General features: G+C 40.3%; 1 protein-coding gene across 1 annotated transcript; it reads left to right on the top strand.

The window, feature by feature from the left end:
- Positions 1-1,326: 1,326 nt before the first annotated feature.
- Positions 1,327-22,021, top strand: dhrs11a (dehydrogenase/reductase 11a). Its single transcript, XM_084074864.1, has 7 exons — positions 1,327-1,599; positions 17,331-17,540; positions 19,186-19,280; positions 19,469-19,598; positions 20,146-20,238; positions 20,353-20,418; positions 20,659-22,021. Exons 1-7 carry the CDS (start codon positions 1,468-1,470, stop codon positions 20,698-20,700), a joined length of 768 nt encoding a protein of 255 aa, XP_083930990.1. The 5' UTR covers positions 1,327-1,467; the 3' UTR covers positions 20,701-22,021.
- The last annotated feature ends 187 nt before the right edge of the window (positions 22,022-22,208 follow it).

The raw sequence follows: 22,208 nt of genomic DNA, 5'->3' as shown, positions 1-22,208 counted from the left end.
GTCCGCTTCTTATAAGTGACACACTGTGCTTTTTCTGTAAGTTACTTGTAAGGCTTGGGCTTGTTTCTAAAGTTAAGTTCTTATTTGGGCTTGTTTCCTGAATGTTGTTTAAACCAGTGTTTCTCAAACATTGTTATGGCATCGACCCCCATATTATATTTGTCCACATACACCGGGTGCCTGTGGACAAGTACATCACCCCCATCTGAAAATATTTTTGTGCCAGGAATTTGTGTTAAATGTTCCAAAATTACCTCTTGTTTACGATTTTTTCTTTTCTTGAAAATAGCAGATCTACAAGCTCACAAATCGGCTGTTTTCAAAAAGCCGTAACCTAGTGGCTTCTTTTGGGCTTGTTTTCATAGACCCGGTTGCTTATTTCTCTCGCAGAAACTGGCAAGCCTGCACACTAGAGGGCTAAAGTGGGAGGATGTTGGCCATACATTGGAAACGTATAGGTTGCTGTTTATAATATTTCATCCCGAGCGCATGGATTGGCCCTGGTGAGCCTTCCGCACAGTGCTGCTGGTTCCTGGACGCAATGAAGGCAGTGTTGCCATGTCTTTGGGCTTCTTTTTCTGTAAAGTCGCTTGTAAATATTGGCGGTTGTGGTGTTTTGGCTTGTTTATTAAGTGCAGTTGCTTATTTGGGCTTTTTTCACAATTGTTAGATTATTTTAACGCGTGGTTCTCAAATATTTTCATGTCAAGGACCCCCAAATGTATATCTGTATTATTTGTCCCTAGCCCCCCCCCCCCCCATCTGAAAATGTTTGTTCCAGGTAGCCCCGTACCAGATTTGTGATGTTAGAATGTTTAAAAAAAGATTCCAAATATTCCACATTTTATTTAAGATGTTTTTTTTAAATAGCAGATCTACAAGCTCACAATGCGTCTCATCGCCAGGCGTTGTGAGCTTGTAGATCGGCTATTTTGAAATGGCCAATGTATAGACGGATTTCCGCGCGACGTCATCACAGAGCAGAATGCGCAATCTGCGCATGCCTGGGGGTCAGTGGGGGAAAGGCGCGTTCGAAAATACAGCCCTGAGCGGCAGTGAGCGCACTGGCCAATACAAACTAATAGGCGAGTGTGCTCCGGTGCGTAATTTCCAAACGCACCCATAGGCTTCCCCCCGCAGCTGCGCGGTCATATTCCTCTCATGTTTACTAACAGGAAACCTCCCTATATAGGTTTAAAGTGCTCATGTGGCTATTTTCAAATAGCCATGGCATAGAGCCTAATCACTTCTTTTGGGCTTGTTTTCGTAGACCCGGTTGCTTATTTCTCTCACAACATATGGCAACACTGAGCAAAGGCAGAATCAGGGAGGGCAGAAGTAGAGTACATCCATCCATCCCGCCCCCAAATCGCGTTATACAGTTTAGCAAAGATTGTGACCAATTATTCGTACATCTAAAGGGTTTCCCTCTACGATATACCGCTGGCAAAGAAGAACAACCTGGAGATGGAGCGATGGAAAGGCAGAGTGGCTCTGGTGACAGGAGCCTCGGTGGGCATCGGGGCGGCTGTTGCTCGGGCTCTCGTCCAGCAAGGCATGAGGGTGGTCGGCTGTGGCAGGAGCGTGGACAAGATAGAGGTGAGTCCCACAACCACCTTTTTTCTTCTTCCTTTTTTTTTTAACTACAGGAGCAGTGGTGGAAAAAGTATTTTTTTTTTACTTAAGTAATAGTATCAATACTGCAATATAGAAATACTCAAGTTACAAGTAAAAGTCCGGAATTCAAAATGTATACTTGAGTAAAAGTACAAAAGTATTGGTATCAAAATGTAGGCTACTTAAAGTACCAAAGGTAGAAAGTACTCATTATGCAGAATGTCCCGTTTCACAAGTTTTCAAATGTATATGTATAAAATGGGAGACCTTCAAGCTCACAATGCGTTGCATCGTGACGCATTGTGAGCTTGTAGATCTGACATTTGCAAATGGCTGTAATAATCAAAAAATAGTAACTAAATAATTGTAGTGGAGTAAAAGTACAATATTTGCTTCTGAGATGTAGTGGAGTAGAAGTAAAAGTACTGAAAATTGGAAACACGCCAGTAAAGTAAAAAAAAATACCTCAATTGTGCTTTATTACAGTACTTGAGTAAATGTACTTAGTTACTTTACACCACTGTATGCGAGCAGCATTCAGTATCACTTTGGTAACAAGCTGGATAGCTAACTGCTAACATTAGCTCATCAACAGCTTTGTCTAATAGTGGGACTATAGTAATTGTAGCTTAACTGTTGTAAACATTTTATTCCTACTCTAGGGATTTTTTGGTTTACATTAAAATGGTAAAGTATGCTGCACACATGAAGTGAAATGAATAATAAACACGTACTGCTTTTGTTATAGACAAAGTTACTGGTCTGTAAAATACTTATGGGCTTTGGTGAAGTGGCATCTAAAGAAATGGGACAGTATCCTAGTAAATGTTACAAAGTATCCTGACATCAAGGGCACATGGACATTATGCTGTAACCCAACCTCTAACAGGCTGTTAGAGGTTGAAATTCATATTATTCTAGACAAGGTTTCTGCAAATATCAACTTATTGTTTACTTTTATATAATACAAATATGAAACCTTGGATCATAGATGTATTCGATCGATTCTGACATTTGCATATCATAGATACGATATAATCATAGATACGAAAGTAAAAGTCAGACTCGATCAAATACAACTAGGATATAGTCTGATCCAAGGCTAACTTTGCACATAAACTGGGCTGGAGTTTAATTGTCTCACTTTGCACAGCTGTCGATGCAACTGGCACTTTGCCACACAATGCATACGTTTGGAATAAAAACACCTCCCAACCTCCAGTAATAAAAATCATATGTAATATGCGTTAACGAGTTAATTGAGCTGACAACGCGTTGCTTCGTGACATTCAGTTGTTCATGATCCCATGACATACTGTCTGGGACCGGCACTGATTGAGAGCTCTCTCTCTCTCTCTCTCTCTCTCTCTCTCTCTCTCTCTCTCTCTCTCTCTCTCTCTCTCTCTCTCTCTCTCTCTCTCTCTCTCTCCCCCACCCTCTCCCTCTCTCTCTCTCTCTCTCTGGCGATTTGGGCATAATATTTTTTGCTATGACGTCGTTGATCTGCATACAGGATAGGTGGGCACTAGGGAAATTAGGGAAATAAAAAATTGAAAAATGCTCGTAAGTAATGTAAAGTATACATGATGTGAACATATAGGCTACATCATTATCAGACTGAATTTTATCCTTCAACTTCTTGTTTTTGCCCCAAAATGACTGGATATACTGTTTTTTTTTTAGCAATTGTAGAAATATTAGACCTTAATTGTCGAACGTTTAAGCATGTTCTAATCATGTAGGCCTATACTTTACTTTTTCCAAATATTACATTTTAACATTTTGGGGAAATAGCCAATTTAACACCTTGCTGCCCACCTATCCTATTACTGTTGAGCTGATCTCCATAAATGGGCGTGTGATGTCTAAACAGAAGCAATTGCTTCAGGTGTGTCCTCTGGCATTTTTCGCAAAAGTATATTTAGATATCTTTAATATCTATTTTAGAATTTCCATTTATTTTAAACAACATGTTAGATAGTCTTCCACTAATTTGGTATACAGGACTTATTTACATGACTGCAAAGTTAAAACTGAAGTGGGGGAGGCGGGATATAGGCCTACTGTATGCTTTCCTTTCTGTGGATTTTCAGCGCCTCTGGCAGTAAGAAGTATAATATATAAGTATATCAATATAAGAAGTCTTATTCATAAGATAAACTATAATCAAGCATAGCACCCAAGCTATGTCTCTCTTGAAAGCTCCATCAATGATGCTGAGATAGAAATAGAAAATGTTGCATTCATCACTAGGAAAGATAGTTAGGTCTTATCTTTGGGGCAGAGAACAAGTGGTGGATGTGAATGGCACCATGTCCTCACCTCAACCACTAACAGGGTCCCTCAAGGGAGTATTTTCGGTCCTCTTTTCCTCGGTTAATTTCATGAAGTCGGCATGTGATTGTAACCTGTTCCTTTTCGCTGATGATTTAACTCTCCTAAAGTCTCTCAGCACGATACATTAGTAGTAGAGAAAATATTTAGAGCAGAATTCCACAAAATCTGCACTTGATTATCGGACAATAAATTGTCTCTCTTGCTAAAAGAGAGGCCATACTCTTTGGGTCTAATGCAAAAATAAAGAAGTTCTCTGGGTTCAGAGTATTATAGATGACTTTGAAGTTTCACCCAATGAAGAAGTGACTTACTTGGGCTGCAGTACTTACTATCAAAAATACAATTTAGCTTGGACATCCACTTTTATAGAAGTGCCCTAAATATTCGCTGTGGCACTTGTTCAATTACATTTTTATTACGCCTGCACACACTAGCATCCCAAAGATCCTTAAAAAGAAGCTACAGAGTATACCTCACAAAATAAATTAGATAGCCATTGTATTAGCCTCAAGTGGCTCAGAGTGGAGGAGAGAGTCTCGTATTAAAATGTGTATGGTCCACAGGATTATAAATCTGGTACCATCTAAGTCAATTCCTTCTCTAAGGTTAGTGTACAGTTATTCAACCAGAGGGAGATGCACAGACTTTGTACCTAGCAGATTCAAAATTTGTTTCGGAAAGGACTTCAAACGAACATCCTATTATCAAGCATTAATGAACCGTTAATAAGATACTTATAAGTCCTTATAAGATGCTTATTAACCTTATTATTTGTCAATAAAAGCTATGTTAATGTTTATAATAGCATTGTTAATACACTTATAAGATGTTTATTAACATTAAGGTTATTAAATCCTGTATAGGCCCTGCGCATAACTGTAGTCCCGGGTTTCTGGAAGATGGCATACCTATTTCCTGTTCCTGGTTTGATTGACTGATTTAATTGGTTAATTTGATTGACTGCAGCCTAGTCAACATATGGAGCTATGGGAAAATGAACTGGAACAGGAAATGTGTATGCCAGCTTCTGGAAACCCGCAGAGCCTATTATACACATATTGACAGTTAACTACAGTATGCTTTTTGCATCTACCTGGTCTAAAGTGGCAACAATACCTTATTAAGGTTAACAAATACTTTATTAACCAATCATTTATAAAGAACAATGCTTTATTAAGCTTAATAAATGATTGGCTCAGCTGCAATCAATCAAATTAACTAATTAAATCAGCCAATCAAATGAAGCTATGGGAAAGGAACCGGAACAGGAAACAGGCATGAAACCTCTGCAGGCATAACAACACTACAGTTACCTAGCCTAGAAAGGGTGTATTGTAAAGCATCGTTCCCACTTTAGACTAGGTAGATACAAAAACACTATAGTGAAGCTGTTGATCAGTGCATAATGAATGATGTATTAACCTTAATAAGGCATTGTTCCCACTTCAGACCAGGTAGATGCAAAAATCCTAGTTAAACGGTTAATACGTTCATAGTTAACTGTTAATAAATGCATAATAAAGTATCTTAAGGGTTGAACAATGACATAATAGGTAAGTTAGGGACACTGAATAAATGTGTCCTATTTTAAACAATTCTAAGAAACTCATAAGGGCTTGAATTAATGTTCTTAAGCAGTATATGAACTGTTAACAAGTGTCTTGGCTCTTATAAATGTCACATAATAATCCAACAATAAACTGAGTCAAATTAACCCTTTTACAGTGTAGATTGCGGTCCCAGAGATCGTATCAAACGAGAGAGAATCGTATCAAATGTGGGTCAGTTGCCTATTATCAAACTCCTAGGGGTCCTTGAAATTAAACACATTAACCCTAGCTTCCCTATTGGCAAGTCATAATGAAGGGCAAATATTTAACGACCATTGCCAATCTATTGATAGGTGCCTCAACGCATTGGGAGCTTACAGATTGGCTATTTTCAGTAAATATGTTTGGTGTAAGGAGAAAAAAGGAGGGGACCAGGCAAGTATAGACCACTGGGGTCCCCGGTAAATTAAGTATATTAGATTTTAAGTGGTTACAAAAGGTTGCATATCACTGCCTTAGATATGTCCTTGATCTCAGGATGCTAATGTTATAAAGCAACACAGCCGGTATCCTATCCTACTATTAGAACCCATGGCAAGGGCCATGGAGTGCCACTCATCGTTTGTGCTGGGTCTCAGCTAAATTAGCTAATATAGCATCGCAATCATTTTAACCAGTTTAACACTTTCATATTTCGGATATTAAAAAAATATATAATGCAAGCTCACAACGTGCCGTGATGTGACGCGTTGTGAACTTGTAGATCTGCTGTTTTTGATTGTATTTTTATACAAATCTGTATTTTTATACAAATCTTCTTATGGGGGTCCATGGCACACAATATTTTCAGATGGGGGTCCGTGGCCAAATACATATCAATTTATTCCTTGTGACATAAAAAAACGTTTGGGAACCACTCCTGTGTAGAACGTGGTACAAGATGTAGCCTATTAGCCTATTGCCTGCACGTTTAAATTTGTTATGTCTTTGTTACGGTGTATCCTATTGACTAACAGTAAGGAACGCACTATAGCACCATCCTTTTCCTGTCCTGTTTTTACATACTTTTGTGAATACTGCATGCTGGCTTTTCCATACTTTACACACTATTGTTAAATTAATGTCTAGTAATAATCATAGGTGTCAGCAGGGTTCCTCAAAGCTCATAAACATGTTGAAGTTGATGTTGTGCTTTGAACAATATCTTGGAATATCCTATCTGTCTGACTGATCTAGCTTTTGTCTGTGATGTTCCTGAAGTTTCAGTGAGAACAGGGAAAATTGTCCAATGTGTTTTTGGCTGAAAGGCCAGTTTCAATTTTAGCTAATGGTTGTATTTATGACATGTGCATTAAATAGGTTCATTGGAAATGATAGCATAATATCTTTGGTTTTCAGAAACCAAAGCAATAACAAGACATATAGCCTGACTGTGATTAAAGATTTACTGACATAAACACACTCACACCCATAGCTACTTCCTCCCACTCCTCCTTATCTCTCTCTCTCTCTCTCTCTCTCTCTCTCTCTCTCTCTCTCTCTCTCTCTCTCTCTCTCTCTCTCTCTCTCTCTCTCTCTCTCACACACACACACACAGCCCACGTTATATAAGTTGTGCAAACGATTCAGCTCATGTCCATTCATTCTCTGATCACATGGCTCTGCCCATCAATAATTAACTGCTCAAGCATGTTTCAGCCCTGTCCTTGCATTGTGTAAGACTCGTAGCCTGGCCACAGCCCTCAAAATCAATATTGTATTTATTGTATATGTTAAATATCTTAATTATGAGTTGACTGACTCTGCACATAATGAGGCAGGGTACATAATGATATGAGCCAAAACCACAGGCTAGCTTTGGCTGGCTAAATGTTTGGCTAAACCACGGAATACATTCAATTGTGCGGCGTACCAGGCTTTCAACTCCCCCTTTCTGGGACAGACTTCAACGCTTGTGTGAGGCCTCAGAAAGTCGTCTGTGTTTGAGCTGGGGACAAAGCCATCATTGTACACTCCCTGCCATGTCCATTGGGCCACTAGCATAGTTGTGCCAAACTTGGCATGGTCTTAGTGGGGGTTGCAAGTGTCCATCACTAAGCATTTGTTCTTGATTTCCCTTTGGTGCTTATTTCTTTCCATTGGGACAGTTCATGAGTTACATGGATATGTTCTTCTAAGAGCAATATTCTTAGCCATAGTAGCTGACTCTGAGACAGCTAAAATCAAGACACATACTGTATCTAGTGCCATACTGTGTCTGTCCTTAATGTCAGGACATTTCCTTTTTGACAGCAGACAGTGAGTTCAGTGGGGTGTAGTGGCAGCAGACGTTGTCTTGGAGGTTGTGGAGTAGGCAGTAGAGAAATGAGCTGGAGGGAGACGCGTGGTCACCAGGGGGATGTTCTGGAATGAAGAAGGGATGGATTCTTCGAAGTAGCAGTCACATAACATCTCATTAACTCTTGCAAAACCCCCTGAGCCTGTTGTGACAAGTGAAGTCAGTACTGTCAGACTTCTTTATGCTAGAGAAAATTATTTACTACTCAGTTTATGTATTGTGGTTATAACATACCTTGACGTAGCCACCATACAAGAGTGAAGATTGATATTTTGTTTGCATGCCTAGTAGTACACAGATCTACTGGTGGACTAAAGTCCTAACTTCTTGGAGCCCATATGTGTAGGTTTGTGGTGATAGTTTAGTTTGCATTGTAGTTCATGTTGCTACTCTGGGTATAATTAAGAATTACTGCATAATTCAAATTTATATTCATTTATATGTTTAAAAAAATTACAAAATGTAGATTCACAATATATGTTTGGGCTGTGTATTGGCAGGCAACGTATGCATCAATACAGGACATTACGAGTCACATGACCAAAATGCCACAAGATAAAGCCAAAATATGGGCTTTGAGAGTGGCAGGAGCTAGCTTTCACAGACTCCCTTATTTCTCCATCTGCATTGCAGAGGAATTTATCAGTATGTAGGGTAGGGCTCAGCATAATACAAATTAAGGAGTTTATTCAAAACAAAAACAACCAAGTTATTGTGATATGAGCCTATCATATCGATACAATATGATACTGATAATCACCAATATGTATCCCGATATTGAATATTTTTTAGCATAGCAGCTCTATTGTACACCTGACTGTGAATTTAGATCATAATGACACAATGGCTTGTATTTGCTCTTTTCATGTCATATCATATGCAATGCTTTGCTCTGCAACTTACTAATATAATTGGCTTACTGTACACATACAACTAAATACAAGTGCTTAGTGCTCCATAAGGTACAGATTGTATTTTGATTGTCATGATCAGCCCTGGTGGAAGAGAGGCAAAGACAGGGTGGTTAGAATGCCTGTTCAATCACTTTTAAGCAATGCAAGTCTAAATAAAGCATCAAATTGTCCTTCTCTGAACTGTAACAGAACCTTAACACAAACAGGCAATTTCACTGTCATGGAGCACTCACTGCTGAGCTTAGTTTGAGTGGGGCTTTGACCACAGATGTGGACATCCATTCAAAGACTCCCATTTGAATCATTCCTAACATATCTCCTTACTGAGAGTTGGACTCATTTGAAGAACTCAAGTTCTACTTGGAAGACAATACCGTGTTAAGTTTAAGTTATACTCCATCGAACGATGGTGTCACTTGAAGAAGATAGGCTTAAGCAACATTATATTTACTTAACGTTATTAATCTTAACTGGCAAAAGCAAACTTTGCCTTTCCTATACAATATATAGGCTACTATCTTAAGAAACAGTGTGCTCATTATATTAATGTCATGATATTGTGAGTTGTGTGGCAAACGGTGATTAAATCACAATTGTGCTTTGTTTGCACATGCTCTGCAGGTATTTCATTTGGTGTGTCAATTTCCTCCTGAGCTCATCTAATCACCTCATGGGTTATTCAGTGACCTTTTGACTCAACCATGCAGAACACTTTTCTACTGACTGTAGACTTTCCACTTGAGCTGTGTGTGAGCTGACAAACACATGCATCCATCTGATAATCAGCCATTTTCCCACAGATTTTGCACCCGATAAGCTTTCCATACATTCCACACCCTCTCCTGATATATGAAACCTGTCAAAGCAGTAGTTTGGTTCTTTTTTTTTTTTAAATATCAATTACATATATGTACACAGGTTAGGGTTAGGGCCACACACCCATGCCCCCTATAGGTAGAAGTGAAAGTGATTTTAGAGGTACGCTCTATAGAGGCCACCCAACATGCGATTCCAATTTGGCTATGACTGGATGTTGCGTTCATGATATACAGATGTTGTGTTCATGTTGTACAGTATGTTTTTTTTTGTAAGAAATAAGCCCTGTCCACAATTTGGGGAATACAATTACAAATAAAAGGTATGGGTTATCAAAACCCTGTTTGATGTCATTGTCACATGACTCATGAGAACGTTTGTAAGTCACACAGTGACATTTGTAGAATTTGTGGTGGCCCCTATGGGTGGAAGTGAAATAGCTATTGGTTCTGTGTTGGCCCCTCCCTGTGGTGCAGGGAATCAAATTCCCCAAAGATTAAATTTCCCGCACACTCGTATCACTCCTGCATTGATTTATTTCCAAAAGTCTACATTTCGGTCACAAGGACCTTTCTAAAGAACCTATCTACGTATCTTGAGAAATGTCCTTTTGTGACTCAAATGTCAACCCTCTGTAATAATAAATCAATGAAGAGGTGATAAGGTAGTGTGTGTATGTGGGAATTGATTATTAGGTTAAACAGCTTATCCCATACAATGACTGTGTACATTTGCAGTTTTATCCAGGAAATGTATTAGCACTAGTCTCTAAACAGCATGCCCAGACATCAAGAGCTGCCTGACAGCAAATTGGTGCTGTGGGAACCAACACACGGGCACCGGTCACAAGGACGCCCACATTAACATACTTGGAAAGCACCAATGTATGCCAGATGTATGGAGAACCGAGATGACTGGAAGTAACGATGGAGGGCTCGTCTGAGGACGACCTAGAGAGAGATGTTAGTGATTGTGACAGTGATGAAAATGTTGTTCGTCTGTGACCTGTAATCTATTGTCATCTCATTATTCCCCTATTAATATGAGAATTCACAGTTAAGAAGACAGATTGCTCTCAAAATATACCAAATCATAATATTGCATACTTTTATTGTGTGCAGGAATTTCATTGTATCACTATCACCCCGTATTACAGCATTAGGCTAATGAGTATATTCTACAATCTTTAATTGATAACCACCATTCATGCTGCTGACATAAAATCTATACAGTATACATGATTTTATTTGATCTTTTGTTTTTATTTTGTAACAGTTACATTTAGTTCTAGGTCACCTGAGACCAATGCAGTAATACTGATCTGCCCAGACAGCTCAGTGACCCTTATGAATCTTTTCCTGTGCAGTAGCACACTGCTGTGCTTGCTTGTGCTTGACAAACCTTCGAGGTGTTAGTTTTACTGCCATGGATGGACATGTCTCTTGTTGGCCTCATACTTCCCCATGTCCCCTGGTCTTGGTTAAATCCTTAAAAAACACTTAATTCACAGCATTTTTCTCCCCCCCCCCAAAACGTCCATTCAGGAGCTTTAGACTATCTCTGTCTTTGCCCTCGTTTAGTATGCCAGGAGGACCTATGAGTATGCTAATAAAGCACGACCCCACAAAACCAATTCATATAATATTCAATAATAATAATAATCATCCCTACACATTTGATCCCACAGAAGAGAGAACATTGAAAACACCAAGGAACAAACACCAAACACATTGCAGTGAAACAAAGGACCCAGTAACTTCCTCATTGACCAATGGATGACTCTGATCTGATTATCTATCAGACAAACGGACATCCGGGTATTTTGCCTACATTTGAGACAGCGCCACCAAGTAAAGGCAAAACACAGCGCAGTTCTCAATGCAATCCGCAATCCCCAATGACGTTGTAAAATACCCAATTTTCACTGGTTTTGTGTCGTTTTTAATGTCTGTCATCTCAATACACAAAAATAGCTCTTTGAGTGGCAAAATAAAACGCATCATCTACTGAGATTAAGAAAACATTTAAAAGCATATTATATATTTGGAAACATACTTTTATTCAAATCAATATCATATTCATTTACAGTATATGATTTTTAAATGTAGACTAATCGACCTTCCTTTTAAACTTATGATGAAGTGTTAACTATATACAAAAAAAAAGTCACATAGGTTTAAAGGATATAGCCCGCACACCAAACCATGGTTCAGACTTCTTTATTATCAAAAAATGACAACCTTTCGATGTGTGTAGGATCTTCGTCAGCACAAATTATAAATCTGCTATTACCTTTACCCTCCTAAGATGGCGCACCTCCAAATGTAGGCGAAATACCCATATGTGCCGTGGCCCATGTGTATCTATTGGCATTTGGCCTGTGACATCACACCCCATCCCAGTCATTTGGCAAAACCAGGATCCTGTTACGCGCTGGTAAAAAATCTGAGTCTGGCAAAGGCAAGTTAAGGTCTGCTGACTCAAGTTAATCTGATTCAATGTATTGATTAGGCCCACTCTAGTACACCCTGCGGGCGTTCCCTGATATAGCTTAGCATGCTGCTTAGCTAAAATTAGGGAACATCTTAAGAGTGGATCCATCAAGGGCAGTGTAACTTTATTCCATTTGTTGAAATGAATGGTTAAATCAATTTATGACGTAGGCTAAACTGTGTTCTTGACTAAATGTCAATCAATCTGACACTCTTGGCAGCAGGTTGGTGTGTGTGTGTGTGTGTGTGTGTGTGTGTGTGTGTGTGTGTGTGTGTGTGTGTGTGTGTGTGTGTGTGTGTGTGTGTGTGTGTGTGTGTGTGTGTGTGTGTGTGTGTGTGTGTGTGTGTGTGTGTGTGTGTGTGTGTGTGTGTGTGTGTGTGTGTGTGTATATGAATGGGGGAGCAGATGCAAATATATTGCAGAGAAGAGAGAATGTAGCATACTATAAAGTATAATGTATTGTATAGAACTGAATAGAGATGAGTCGAGTTCAACAAGTTCGAGTTTATAGGGGAGGGAGGTGGTTGGTAGTGGAGAGAATGTGAATGGGATTGTCTCACTAACAAGAGACAAATCGGATTTGTCACTGGATGCTTGTTTGATATCGGAAACATTTTAGACCCACACTAGCCTACATGCTGAGTAGTAAATTGCCTCTTTTGAAAGCCTTTTAGTATGAACGTCTAAAAGCACTCTACAGATGGGACTTGCTCGGATTGTCTGCCCCAATAGATCCATAGCCAGTGTGAACCGCCCAGCGGATGTCTCAGAGTAAAGTTCACTTTTAAAAATAAAAACCTCAGTAGGGATTAGGCTTGTGGCTGACAGCTGAACCACCCTCAGGTCTGTGTGGTGGTGAGTTGTAATGGCCAGATCGTCAGGGTGACTGACTGACTGCCTTGCCGTTGTTGGAGGGGCTACGTGCCTGACAGCCAGCGGCATAGTGTCAGGTGCTTAGATGAACATGATCACATGAGGCAGAGGAGGCATGTGGTACATGCTGGTTTATGAGAAAGAATCCTCACATTACCCTCAGTGCTTTTTTGGCAGTAGTAGTCATATTACCACCAACAAACATCAACGGAACAGGAATTCTTTAGGTCCCGTTCATATGATGCCCCACATAAAAAAAGAAAGAAAGACGGTTCCTATCTGGAGTAAATGCTCTTCACGTGAGAGAGTAGAGGGGGGGGGGGTGGGGGGGGGGGGGGGTCATCTGGCAGCAGATTCTTTATTTATAGTAAACCACTGCTCTCTCTTCTCTCTACCTGGATTCTGTCACTGGGAAAATAAAATCCTGCCACACTGGTTGTCCTGGTCTGTTACACAACACCTGGGGGCCTGCCCTGCCTTTATTGTACCAGGATTATAAAAGGATTTATCATGTTTGTGCCAGAATCCAGCCAAACATCAGTTGGCATGTGCTTGCCATCAGAGATCTTTCTAATTTGACGCATTCTCATGCACATATATCATTGTTCATCTCTCTGTTTTCTGTGCCCTTTCTTTTGTTGATATTAACTGTGTTATTATTTTCTTTATATATATTTACAACATACAGAAGCTGTTTAGTGTTTGAGAAATGTTCTATTCAAATAAATGTAAACTACTATTAAAATCGTTCTTGCAGTACATTCTGTATATGCCTGGTAGAGTACTAATACTTTATTTGAAATGTATTAGTTATCTTGTTAAACATACATAACTGCCTTGGGATGCTTTACTTAAGACTTAGACTTATTTAGCCTACTGCAGTTGCTAACCATGAGTGGGGTATTATTTCTGTTATCTCCAGGTCTTGATTAACTTGCCTGGAAATGCCATAAATCCTTCGTGGCTGAGTCAACCTTTAGACCTTTTTAGTGACAGTCTCTCGCTGTGTGAAGAAGAGGTAATCACGCAGTTATCCCATCTCTTGTGTTGTAAACTTTTTATAGAGTCAACAGTCATCCTTGACCCTATGCTCATCATTAATGTGCTCAGGGTAGCTCTCATATACATGGTAGATGCATCTCCTTGAGTTGTAGATCTTTCCTGTTTGTCTGTTTTGTTCTCTCTATCTCTCTTCGCTGTCTGTACAGTACATGTGCACTATCCCTCCTCCTCTCCCTCCGTTTACACATGCTTTGTTTTGTGCAATCACTCGTAATGAGGATGAAAATGCATTACGACAGGAATCCTTAAATAGGTTATCCTCCTACACGGTGCCCCGTTCAGCCTTGCTACACATCAGCGCATAGTTCTCTCATCGAATGAGTGGAGGCACACTGACCCATAGTAGAATATCTTTGTCGGAGGCACCTTACCAGTCAAACTGAGACAAATCTAATTTCAGAGCTCTTACTGCTTGCGGCTGGAGCCCTGTGCTATTGATCTCTTGTCAACAGAAGCAGGCACTTGACGACTGTCAGCCATTAGCACTTTGTGGTGTCTTTAATGTTATCTCTAGCCTAGACACTACTGTTGTTTTGCGTACAATCCATGCAAGTGGATGAGTTATAGATGAATGGGATGAAGGGGCAGTGATGTCTCCTGCTATGTTGACCTTACATAACAAACCCCTGCAGGGGGTTCAGAGAGAAGCATGAATGTGACTGTTGGCCTGCCTGCATGCGTCTGCCTGCCGAGTGCATGTGTTGTTTGTGTCCTTGCTTGTCTGCACATGCATATGTCTCAATGTTGTTTTCTTTGTTTTCTAAGGTGACTTTACTGAACAGCCAGATAAATAAAACAATTTCCAGACATCCCAACACAACTCGAATGACTGACGCATAGGCTTCCAAGCACCCATACCCACCCTCACGCACAAACACAGCTGACCATAAAGGACAAGGTTTAAAGGAATACTGTGTAACACTAGGAACCTGCAGCATTCCGTTTTGAGTGTTAGGTTCTGTATTGACAAACACTGTAATGACCGGGATGTCGGCAGTGGTGTCACCAAAAAGTCTGTTACACAGTATGACTTTAAATTTAAAAGGAAAAGAGATAAATGAAACAAAATACATACTTACAAGTGAATACAAAAATAATGGAAGGGAAATGCTAGTTGTCTTCGTCGGTTTCTCAAAACATTTCAAAAATGGCACCATGATTTATAGAATTTGTTCTCTGATCCTCAAATGGTACAACGGATTTCATAGAAGACATAATGGCCTTTAGTTGGAGGGCGTTACCGTTAATGTTTATCGGCAGCACAATTGATCGGTTCGCAACTTTGACACAGAATCAGCACAACTGGCAGTACAGGACTGTGTGGGCCTAATACAAAGGGAGAACCCACCACAAGAACACTGGATTTGATTGCATTTTAATGTGTCCATATCCGGGGAGTGGGAGGGCGAAGCAGCTTCTCTCCATTTGAGGATAGCTAGCCAGTACTGTAGAGAGGTAGTCTTGTGTAGCTTAATTATCGGTGATTTCTGCCTATCTGGTGGTGACGTCTAAATTCAATGCAAAGGCCCCTACTACACACAACACTGTGGTGACCTGACTACTACCAACAAATGTTGGGAGTTCACACTGCACAGACAGTCGGCTGTTGTGTGCCTGCCTGTGAAGAAATAACGTCAGTAGTGTGCAAGCATCTGCAGTGTAAAGACAACCCAGAAGGGTTTCAGAAGCATTGCTTAGTAACAACAAATGGAGCATTTTCACGCTACTCCTCTGAAACCTGCCCCAGGTGTCTTTCTCTCTCGCTCGCTCACACACTGTGCTTTCTGCCTGGCTCTTGACATTAAACCTGCACGTTCATACGTCTCTCTCTCTCGTGTGATAAGAGATAAGAGAAAACTAGATTTCCTAAAGCTCACCTAAAAGATAGGCACATCTTTAAAAAAATAATATAGGTGATGTTTTTATTAGTGTTCCATTGTAATGAATGAAACACATATTATGGTATAAATTGGCATCTGTGTTGCTGTTTTATTTCATGCATGGTTGTGGGTCTGGACTGCATCCCATTGTGACATTGCTGCATGAGTGGCCAGCATGAGGGTAGAGACCTTAATAGCTGGTGCCAACAGCCATACAAAAACACCCACCCTCACACACACATGCACACACAGATTCTGCTCGAGACTGGACTGGTTCAGCAATACACATTCCAATAGTACTCTTCTTAGGTTTAGCTAACTCTTCCCTTCTCACAAAAGGATAGCTTGCCTCTTCCTTTCATTTCTCCATATGGTCAAGAATAATTTGATAGTTGCTTCACAGTAGAGATGTACCATCTACAGTATACCCACTCACTTGCTTGGTGCCTGCACTGCGGTAATGCCCACAGTCACTTCCCTCGCCAAATTCCATGCCAACATCCTCTTGGGAGGTTGGACAGGGCGGAGACAAAGTCTCCAGTTGAAATTCTTTGGCTCTACTCGATGTAAGCAGACCACTGATCCCTAAGCTTCCTGTCAATGCAGTGGCCTCAAGGTAACATGTCCGTTTTCAACTAGAAAGGGTGTTATCTAGAGTGTCTGTTGAAGTGTTTATATACAGACGTCAGACGTGTGTTTTTTAATGTTGAGGTGTTTTGACAGCTTAGCTCAGGTAATGCCATCTCTTTGGATAATCCCTGTTAAACAGCTTAGAACACGAGAGATTCAGGACATTGATTCCAATCACGTTGGCATTGAAGACATAACAGTTTACTGGATGGGCGGGCAGTGCATGGACAGACTAAGCGCTCATGTATGTATGAGCTTAGTCTGCAGCCACGCGCCACCATCATCATCCACCTCACTGATCATCTGATTGGTGCAGCTGTGCCTCGCAGGGGCACGTTATGTTGCATCAATCCCTTGCTCATGGACAGCCAGCTGACCTGGTTGGAGTTTGCTCAGTTCTCAGCCACATAATTCAAACTCCGTTTGAACCACTTTCTATGATCCTATATAACAAAGGTTCGTTTTTAAACACCTCAACAACTTGCTCTATGCTTTGTAATGTAGCTGGTCAGATTGTCTCTGTTTATCCCCATATTGATTTTATGGGTGCATGGCCTCATGCTTTCTCTGTGCATCAATGGGTATGGTGTTATTTATCGTGGTACAGTACATTCATTTCGCTACTGCAAGTTAATCTGTCCCAGCCTGTCAAATGTGCTTTCAGTCTGGAATATATCACTACCGTTAGGCTGCTTGTGCTGTAGCAAACAGTCTAGAATGCAAATGGAATGGCTAGATTTCAATTCAATTCCCTTTACTGTCATTGCAGGTGCAACAAAATATTATTTTTTTGACATTTTCATTTCTTGAATGATTTCAGAAGCTGGCAGCAGAGTGTCAGAGTGCAGGCTACAGTGGCACACTGATCCCCTACAAGTGTGATCTGTCCAATGAGGAGGACATCTTGTCCATGTTCTCAGCCATTAAGACGTTGCACCAGGGTGTGGATGTGTGCATCAACAATGCTGGGCTGGCACACAATGAGCCCTTGCTCAGCGGCAAGACAGAAGGCTGGAGGAACATGATTGATGTGAGTCACAAACGCAACAAGATAACCATTTAGAAACATTACACAGCCACGGCATTCCTCTGTGATCTGTTATTTCCTGATAGCATACCACTGTTCTCAATAACAGACCAGCATTCTGCCTCTGTTTATGTTGGTATGGAAGTGTAAGCGTGTAAGCTAATAAAATAATTTAAAGTAAGTAAGTTGCCATGTAATAAGCTTTGCCTCAATCATGTCAGGGTTTATTTTCCAACAATGAACACCTCACAACAACTGTACTTTATCCCTTAAAGGACGACTTCACCCATTTTTAACCTATCTTCATATCATTGGTCTTCACTAATGCTCATGACAATATGATACCATTTTTGTTTACCCCGTCTGTGTCTCAGAGGAGGGTTGTGGACAGTTCAGAAACCTGCCAACCAGTGACATCATCGATGGGGAATCCTAGCTAATAGAAACTGCAGGCTTTCTATTGCTGGAAAGTTAGCATGCTATAATGGAAGCCATTGTTCTCACGTTAACAAAAATCTAAATACAAAATTTGAAATCATTTTTTGAAAAAACAAAACTGCCTAATGATGATGTCACTGGTAGGCGGGTTTCTGAAGTGCCCACAGCCCTCACAGAGGCACAGACCGAGTAGTACATTTTTTTTTATCATGGTCATTAATGAGGACCAATTATATAAAAATGGGTTGAAAATGGGAGAAGCCGTCCTTTAAGTTTGTATCATGTTGATAACAACATGGCAACATGAAAAATAGGCTACAGTGTAGGCTACATCTGGCTTGGTGAATAATGCCATCATTCCTAGGAATACAGGGAGGTGTTACAATCATGGATGTCCAGTGCTAGTGGAAGTCTTGTGTTTAAAGCATGTGTTAAGACTGAAAGCAGCTCGCATAGGAACACGTATGTGCATGTATACACACACCCCTACCCTCCCTCTCACAGAAGCTACAGAGGCCCACTATTTTCCTGGGTGGAGCTTTTCTTTGGGACAGTTTCATTAATTGAGTATTTGCCCATTTAATACCTTTTGCTCAAAAGTCTCTGGCTTCAGAGTCCAGTATTTCAAAATCTTGCCCATCTGTTGTCATGGCAGCCCTTATGAATGTGTAAGTCTGTGTATTTTTAGCTTGTGTAATCTGTGCACTGCCCTTGTTTAGTCACAACCCCCTGCCTTACCTCCACTTTGGCTTTAACCTGCCATCTCTCAGTGTCACTATGGAAACAGCTTAGAAGCCATAAGCTGTGTAGGAATAGCAGGTTCAGATGCTCTGACCGAGTGACCCCGTCAAATTCAGTCAGTCTCTAATTCGTACAAGTGACTTTGCAATAAATAAGAAACCATTAAAAAGATATGGTATAGGTTCAAAACACTCATTCATAAAAACTGTCAACTTTTATGTTTTTTATTGCTGTTTTTATTGACACACCTACAAAAACTTTTACTATTATTTTGTTTACATTGTAATTCAAGTTAACTGCCTGGTATTGAGGAACATCCAGGCTGTTTTATGTTTACTGTAATTCCCCTACTGGTGAATGCCTACAACTAATGTGCCTGCAATTATTTTGTTTACATCATAATTCAAGTTAACGTTCTGGAATTGTTGAACATCAATGCTGTTCTATTTTTACTATAATTCCCCTACAGGTGAATGTCTTAGCCTTGTCTATTTGTACACGTGAGGCCTACAAATCAATGAAAGAGAGGAATGTGGATGATGGCCATGTCATCAATATTAACAGGTATGTTATGCATATCCTAATGTAGCTCCAAACCCAAGAACAAATGTATATTATTAACCTGTTACCTGATCATACACCTGTCTGCTCAAATTTGGGAAAGAGAAACATTCAGCTAGGGATTTTCTTTTAGTCCTGCAACTGTTTTGCATGGTTTAGGGCTCACCATTTTCCCTTTTATCCTCTTGTAGCATGGGTGGGCATAGAATGGTACCAAGTGCTGATGAGCACTTCTACTGTGCCACTAAATATGCTGTGACTGCGTTGACAGAGGGGCTAAGGCAAGAACTACGGGAAGCCAAGACACACATCAGAGCCACGGTAACTATTCACAGGCATTCTATGCAGGATGCCATAACTATCAATAGCACAGAGTCTGCAGTCTTGCGAGAATCAGAAGCTCAAGCAGCATTGTGAACAAAAACAAAGGGGTGGAGCATTTTCACGCTACTCCTCTGAAACCTGCACGTTTTCTCGCCTGCTCTCTCACTCCCTCTCTCTCTCTCTTACATACACAAAGACACACACACACACACACACACACACACACACACACACACACACACACACACACACACACACACACACACATGCTTGTTGCGTATCTCTTGACATTAAACTCTCTCTCTCTCTGACATATACACACAACCAGAGCTCTACCCCCCAGCTGTTATCGACAGGCGACACTGATTGTGCTTCAGAGTCAGGTGAAAGACTCACTCAGACTGATTTCGGTTCATCGCCGCCCCGACATCGCCTTTAGTCTGTAAGGCCTTAAGTCTCACAAAAAAGGTGGGACTGTCACTATTGCGTGTGGACCTGTGATTGTTTACATGTAAACACAGGTAATGCATTTGTTCTGTTGTAGTGTATATCACCTGGAATAGTGGAGACTGAGTTTGCTTTCCGGCACCACGACAGCGACCCAGAGAAAGCAGCTGCAGTGTATGCTAGTATAAAAGTAAGTCAGCATGCGCTTTGACTAGGTGTCAGAGAGTGAGTGTACACTCTATGAAAATGCTAATTTAGGATTATTATTATTGTTATTATTAACTGTTGCTTCCTCCCACCATAGTGTTTGAAAGCAGAAGACGTAGCGAGTGCAGTCACATATGTCCTCAGTGCCCCTCCTCATGTCCAGGTACATCTCTTATTCTCTCTCTCTCTCTCTCCAGCTGTTGTTGCTGTCAGTCTCTCTGAGAGTGTACAAAATGTGTAAATGAGAGTCTACAAATGTGTAAATGAGAGTGTACAAATGTGTAAATGTACATTTGTACACTTTCAGAGTTACAAATGGATAAATGAACAGTGCAGATTTTACTGTGTATTGTTAGTATTGTTTGATTTTTCTTGTTAACAACTTTTTAATGCTCATGATCAGATCGGTGATGTGCAGATGAGGCCAGTGGAACAGGTTTCCTAGCGACACTGCAGGAAGCAGTTGGAGTAGCAGACAGAGAGTAACCACAGCGACTCCGTGGCGACCTCAGCTGGGCGAGGCAAAAAACAAATCAACTACAGTTCTGCTGCTTGTTGGATGGACGTGGTCGAGGAGAGGCAGAGCCACAAGGAGGCTGAGTGTAAAGCCTATCATGAGGAAGGCTGTGAATGCTCCTAACCACACCCAATTACTACTGAATGCTGCAACCTGGACTTTGATGTATTGATCAGCCTTGTTGAAAAATAAATAAATACAAAATACATAGCCAGTGGCAAACTAGAGACTAATTTATACTTAGTCAGATGGCTGTCGTATGACAAAAACAACATATTTTCAGATGAAGAAAAGTCGGTTGGAAATACGTTGATTTTGTCATACGAAACACGGGCGTTCTGCAATGTATAAATTAGCCTTCAGAGTAAAGGAGAAGGCTGCAGCTGTGGTCATCTGCATGACCATCACTTCAGAGGGAAGTGTATGCCATTGATTGCACATGACGCTTTGTTTTGTTTTGTTAATTGTTTTTGTAGGTCATATTGCATATCTTTTTGAAAGTAAAAGTAATTGTTATGATGATAATGACAATTATTGTTTTTTTGTAATGAATATTTTAACATAATTATAGGTAGATTCACACTTACAACCTTAACAATAGACTCTACTATACGCTTACCTACCTAACCATGTGCGTCATGTCCATTTTACCACCTACAGTACTTGCAAATGTGGTTATGGGTACTGCTGGGTATGGATGTGCCTGGTTCACAACTCCAAATGCATGTGAGGGATCAATGAAACTATACGTACAAGTTACAGCATGATGACAGGTGTATTTTGCCACTGCACTGACTTTCCCATGTAATGTGAGATATGCTGATATCTTGCACTTTGGCTTCATTTGGAGGGATACAGGATAAAGCCTCATTTATACTTTGCCGTACGATGAGTATGAGTATAAATTAAGCATGAAAAGGAAACATTGGTATTGTGTAGTGGAATTAACTAACTCAGTGCACATATATACGTATGTTCTCCAAATGTGTACTTAAACATTAGCTTTCTCTTAATAAACAAATAAACGTTATTGCCAAAGATGAGTGGCTAGTACTGTATGTGTTCTATTTAACTTTTTGTTTCGCAGCCAGACAGAACCTGGTGATGTTCTGTTAGTTTGTTTGTTTCTTTTTACCATAATCTGGCCATTACAAAAACTGGATACACCCCGGTCTTTGCAACAGTTTCTTTTTTTAATTATAGTATAATGCATTTGACCTACTGTAATAAACCAGTCAGTTAAGAATTGGACTTAAGTCATGTATAAAAGGAAGTTGAAACTGTATTCCAACATTGTGCACTGTGAATGTTAATTGAATCATGTACTTTATGCAAGTACTGCATCTCATCTCAAACTAACATAAGATGGCCACAAGGTGGAGGTGGAGCGCTTACCAAAGGTTTTGAGTTTGACAGATCTGCTCTTGGGCCAGAAG

The sequence above is a fragment of the Gymnoscopelus microlampas genome (assembly GCF_963454915.1).
Source record: "Gymnoscopelus microlampas genome assembly, chromosome: 12".
NCBI lineage: Eukaryota > Metazoa > Chordata > Actinopteri > Myctophiformes > Myctophidae > Gymnoscopelus > Gymnoscopelus microlampas.
This window is presented reverse-complemented; position numbering and strand designations above follow the sequence as displayed.

Coding starts and splice junctions, on each gene's coding strand:
- dhrs11a (XM_084074864.1), top strand. CDS start 1,468: ATGGAGCGATGGAAAGGCAGAGTGGCTCTGGTGACAGGAGCCTCGGTG. Junction 20,239..20,352: donor CAGTGTATGCTAGTATAAAA/GTAAGTCAGCAT, acceptor CTCCCACCATAG/TGTTTGAAAGCAGAAGACGT. Junction 20,419..20,658: donor GTGCCCCTCCTCATGTCCAG/GTACATCTCTTA, acceptor GCTCATGATCAG/ATCGGTGATGTGCAGATGAG.